The sequence below is a fragment of the Bison bison genome, unplaced genomic scaffold, assembly GCF_000754665.1.
Source record: "Bison bison bison isolate TAMUID 2011002044 unplaced genomic scaffold, Bison_UMD1.0 scf7180017864483, whole genome shotgun sequence".
Taxonomy (NCBI): Eukaryota; Metazoa; Chordata; class Mammalia; order Artiodactyla; family Bovidae; genus Bison; species Bison bison.
In genome coordinates, this window is record NW_011495043.1 from 171199 (window position 1) to 176825 (window position 5627).

The following is a 5627-nucleotide window of genomic DNA, read 5'->3' on the forward strand; positions in this document are numbered from 1 at the left end:
AATATGTCAAATAATAATTTGAGACTACAAGGATGTTTTTTGTTCCCCAACAACTTTCCTCTTAATGGTTTAGATTAATTGGTGATCTTTGCCTAATTCAACAATTACATTGATAATTACAAAGAACTGATTTTTAAAATTCTATTATTCTTTCCACATTTATTAATTGACATTCTTCTGTTTTTCATCTTTTCCATCCTGTTTTTTTTTTTTTTTTAAGTTTCATTGGACTCACAGATTTTTGTTTCTGAATTCACTGTGTTACTATCCATTATCTTCATTATCTACCATTTTTTGATTCTCAAATTGTCTCCAATTTGGTTTCTGGGAGTCTCTTTAAATCTGCTCCCATGTCCTCCTGATAATACCCCAGTAGACTTTAAGTACTTCTTCACTTTCTGAAATTTAGTCACTTCTCCATGAAGCTCTAGTATTTCTTTTAGTGGTATTTGGGATTCAGTGTCTGGATACTAAATATGCTCATTGCTACCAGGACATCATTTCATATTTTTCTGTAATTAAGACTTTGGAAAATATTAAGACTTTGGAAAATGTAGTTACTTTCAAACCTATGACTTTGAGGTTCATCAAATGCAGATGTAGAAACAGTGTATAAGCACATGAAAAGATGCTCATCATCATTCAGTTCAGTTCAGTTCAGTCGCTCAGTCGTGTCCGACTCTGCGACCCCATGAATCGAAGCACACCGGGCCTCCCTGTCCATCACCATCTCCCGGAGTTCACTCAGACTCATGTCCATTGAGTCAGTGATGCCATCCAGCCATCTCATCCTCTGTCGTCCCCTTCTCCTCCTGCCCCCAATCCTTCCAGCATCGGAGTCTTTTCCAATGAGTCAACTCTTCACATGAGGTGGCCAAAGTACTGGAGTTTCAGCTTTACATCATTCCTTCCAAAGAAATCCCAGGGCTGATCTCCTTCAGAATGGACTGCTTGGATCTCCTTGCAGTCCAAGGGACTCTCAAGAGTCTTCTCCAACACCACAGTTCAAAAGCATCAATTCTTTGGTGCTCAGCCTTCTTTACAGTCCAACTCTCACATCCATACATGACCACAGGAAAAACCATAGCCTTGACTAGACGGACCTTTGTTGGCAAAGTAATGTCTCTGCTTTTGAATATGCTATCTAGGTTGGTCATAACTTTCCTTCCAAGGAGTAAGCGTCTTTTAATTTCATGGCTGCAGTCACCATCTGCAGTGATTTTGGAGCCCAAAATAATATACTCTGACACTGTTTCCACTGTTTCCACATCTATTTCCCATGAAGTGATGGGACCGGATGCCATTTTTGTTTTCTGAATGCTGAGCTTTAAGCCCACTTTTTCACTCTCCACTTTCACTTTCATCAAGAGGCTTTTGAGTTCCTCTTCACTTTCTGCCATAAGAGTGGTGTCATCTGCATATCTGAGGTTATTGATATTTCTCCCGGCAATCTTGATTCCAGCTTGTGCTTCTTCCAGTCCAGCGTTTCTCATGATGTACTCTGCATGTAAGTTAAATAAGCAGGGTGACAATATACCAGTCTGTTGTTCCATGTCCAGTTCTAACTGTTGCTTCCTGACCTACATAAGGATTTCTCAAGAGGCAGGTCAGGTGGTCTGGTATTCCCATCTCTTTCAGAATTTTCCACAGTTTACTGTGATCCACACAGTCAAAGGCTTTGGCATAGTCAATAAAGCAGAAATAGATGTTTTTCTGGAACTCTCTTGCTTTTTCAATGATCCAGCAGATGTTGGCAATTTGATCTCTGGTTCCTCTGCCTTTTCTAAAGCCAGCTTAAACATCAGGAAGCTCACAGTTCACGTATTGCTGAAGCCTGGCTTGGAGAATTTTGAGCATTACTTTACTAGCATGTGAGATGAGTGCAACTGTGCGGTAGTTTCAGCATTCTTTGGCATTGCCTTTCTTTGGGATTGGAATGAAAACTGACCTTTTCCAGTCCTGTGGCCACTGCTGAGTTTTCCAAATTTGCTGGCATATTGAGTGCAGCACTTTCACAGCATCATCTTTCAGGATTTGAAATATCCTGAAATTTGAAATCTCATCATCATTAGGGAAATGCAAATTAAAACCACAATGAGATACCACTCCATAGCTACTAGGATGGATAAAATAAAACATACAATAACAAGTGTGAAAAGAAGTGCTGAAATTAGAACCGTCACAGGTTGTTGGTGGGACTATAAATGATGTAGCCGCTTTGGAAGACAGTTTGGCAGTTCCTCAAAATGTTAAGCATAGAAATGCCATTTGTTGTTTAGTTGCTTAAGCCTTGTTCAACTCTTTTGCGACCCCATGGCCTGTAGCCTGCCTCTGTCCACGGGAATTCCCTGGCAAGAATACTGGAGTTGGTTTTCATTTCCTTCTCCAGGCGATGTTTCCAACTCAGGGATTGAATCCATGTCTCTTACACTGGCAGGCAGGTTCTTTACCACTGAGCCACCAAGGAAGTCCATGGTCATTATATTTTTAAAATATTCTTTCCCTTAATTAACTCATCGCTAAATAAATAACTACTTTTTATATCTACTTTTTACATGATTAGATACCAATGACAACCACCAAAAACTTTAATGAAAGTTTTTACCAGAAAGAGTTCCTTCTCCACATCTTGTATTAAGAATAAGAATAATTAATTCGTTACAAATAAAATAATAAAACTGATTATGATTAGAAGTTTAAAATGTTCTTATAACCATTTTTTACTGAAGAAAGCACTCTTAAGAGGAAAAACGTGATCCATTTGCACCCAAATGACCAACATTAACTTACCATGTGTGGAGCACTAATTGTTGCTTGGAACCCTGCAAAAGAAGAAGAGAACTACTGATACATTCAGCTGCAAAAACACATGAAATGCTCCATGTAATTCATTTTCTAGCATCCATACATTATTTTTCATAATAATTATTTTCACATTTATGATCTCAAGAAATAAAAACATTTTGTACTTGACAGTACTGTCATGCACAGTTAAAATTAGAAAATATACTCATGCCAAAGGCTATTTGTGCTCAGTACAACGGTCCCACTATTTCTAAAAATTTCTTCCCCCATATAGTTAGTTAGGGAAGAATTTCATTAACTTGATACATTTATGATGTTTTTCCCTTCAGATTCATAAAAAGAAAATAAGCTTCCATATATCATAAAATATGCAAAATCATTGCAAATTAACTTACATCATATTTTTGGCACCTTAAAAAAAAAAAACTGGCACGAGCAACCAGAGGAACTTAAGAGACTAATAAAGTACTTCTATTTACTCTTTACACTATCACCTAATGTTAATCAAAACAATCTTTTTTTAGTTTTTAGCTTTTAGGTTTTTTCCAGTATTGCTTTCTCGAGACTTGTTTACCTGCTTCTGCATCGGAAGCAGTTTTCACTGAGCGGTGGTAGCAGGTGCCTTCGGGGTTCAGAAGCTCCCCAGGATCTTCTCTGCTGACCGTTAAAGTATTTCCAAAAGAAGGCAGCATGGCAGCTGGCCGACAGAATCCTGAGGCACTCCTAAGCCTCAAAGGCGCCCACTGCCAAGGCTCAGCAGTTCGGCAAAGCCTGCTTCAGGAGAAGGAGTTAAATATGGCACTTTCTAAAAACAAGCACAAACCAGAAAACTCAGGGCAAGTGAAGCAGAGAAGTCAGTAATAACTTAGCTACACATTTTCTTCAATACCAATTTTAGAATTTTCTGCTACTGCAAAAACCAACCTTTGTCAACATTAGAGACCCTAAGAGAATTCAGCATGCAGCTTAAATTCTAAGCTTTCATCTAAAGTGCACTTTAAGGAAATGTTTATAGAATTTTTACATATATCCTTCAAGAAAATAGAAACTGTAAGTTTTCATCTAAAGGACGCTTTAAGAAATTGTTTACAAAATTCTTACGTATCTCCTTTAAGAAAATAGAAAAGACACTTCATAAACAACGCTTTATTATAATGGATCAGCAAGGTAATAAATGGAAAATGGTCTGTCTATTTTTACTTACAAAGATTAGAGAGCAAATGAGTAAAATTTGTGACATTTTCAAAAATCCAAAACTTACCTATTGATTGTGGAGAATCCATATAAGGGTTACATTTTGCATAGTGGGAGCGGTCTGTGGCCAACATTACTTCAAACACTTTATCTGTCTTGATGATTCCATTTTCTAAAATGAATGAGGCAATACTTTAAGTTGGGAGTGGCAAGATCAGATGTAGTTGTTTAACATAATTACTCTGGCTACACTGTAGAGACTAGACTGGAAGAGAGCAAAATTTTCATGATGGCTCAGGTAATCACAATCTGGTCTTTAATAATGAAAGTAAGGACGAAGAAAAGAAGGATTTGAGTTATATTTAGTAGGTAATGTATACTTGACTGACTAGATTTGGAGGTGGGAGGGGGATAATGTTTGAGATGCTGGTGTCATATACTGGTCTGAGAAATCCTAGAGAAGCATCATAGCCAAGGAGAAAAAGGAGAAGCTATGTATTTAGGAGGAGCTATGGACCATAGCCATGGAGATACATAGCAGCCAGTTGGACAAACAGATCTGGAGAAAAATCTAGATTAGAGATATAAATGACTAGTTGTACAGATGGCAACTGAATCAATGGAAGTGAAGGAAAGTGGCCAGGGGAGAAAGTACACAAAGAAGAAAAACAACAGTGTCCATTTAAGAGAAATGCAAAGGGACTGGAGCCTTCAAAGATTATGATGAGGAGCAGCCACAGAGGCAGAAGAAAATCAAGTGGATACACTGTTATAGGGATCAAGAGAAATACGTTTTTCAAAAAGGAAGGCAAGACCATATGACATAAATGATACTTGAAAACATTACAGAAGTGAAAGAACTCAGGCACAAAGATGGCATACTGTATGATTCTATTTAATGAAATGTCCACAACAGGCAAATCTATAGAGAAAGTAAGTAGACTAGTGGTTGCTTATGGTTAGGAGAATAGGAGGGCAAAACAGGGTATCTTTTTGAGATGAAAATATTAAATTGACCATGGTAATGATTGCACATACCTGTAAATATACTAAAAATCACCAATATCATCTAAATTAAGAGAATTATTTTTAAAGTATAGTGGGGCCAGAAGTGGCAACCATAAGAAGCACTGCTTCTGAGAGAGAACCATATATAGGCAGGGAAAGGATGACACGTCGTGATACAGCAATGAAGGGAAAGAAGGAAGAAAGTGAAGGATCCTACAGAAACAGAAAAGCAGCAAGATACACCAACTCCTCCCCCTTCTCACCACTATTACCAATATCATTATCCATTAAAGAAACTGCAAGTGCTCTTGAACTGTGTGCATAAAATGCCTAAAAAGGAAAAAGGAAAACTAACTCCAGTCAAAGCTACTGTAGAAAGAAGACAACATGCAAACAAAATATTTCGGCTGATTAAACATACCAATACTATATTCTAAGAAAACTTAACAGAAAGTAAATATTACCAGAAACATCAACATCCAAGACATCTACTAACACAATTATCAGGGAATTCCCTGGCAGCCAAGTGGTTAGGGCTCAAGTGTTTTCACTGCAGGGCATCTGGGTTCAACCCCTGGTCCGAGAACTAAGATCCTACAAGCCATGTGGCACAGTCAACA

At 37.8% G+C, this 5627-nt stretch overlaps 1 protein-coding gene across 4 annotated transcripts in view; it reads right to left on the reverse strand.

Annotated features, from left to right (window-relative positions):
- The window catches only part of PCMT1 (protein-L-isoaspartate (D-aspartate) O-methyltransferase), a 42525-nt gene that overhangs the window by 24195 nt on the left and 12703 nt on the right, over window positions 1–5627 (reverse strand). For 3 of the 4 annotated variants that reach the window (XM_010862538.1, XM_010862540.1, XM_010862539.1), the window contains exons 2-3: window positions 4067–4171; window positions 2791–2822 (exon numbers count right to left, since the gene is read on the reverse strand). In XM_010862538.1, the coding sequence (XP_010860840.1) occupies window positions 2791–2822; window positions 4067–4171 (137 nt within the window). Of the gene's footprint in view, window positions 1–2790; window positions 2823–3379; window positions 3756–4066; window positions 4172–5627 lie in introns of those variants that run through there. The other variant, XM_010862536.1, reaches the window with a different exon arrangement.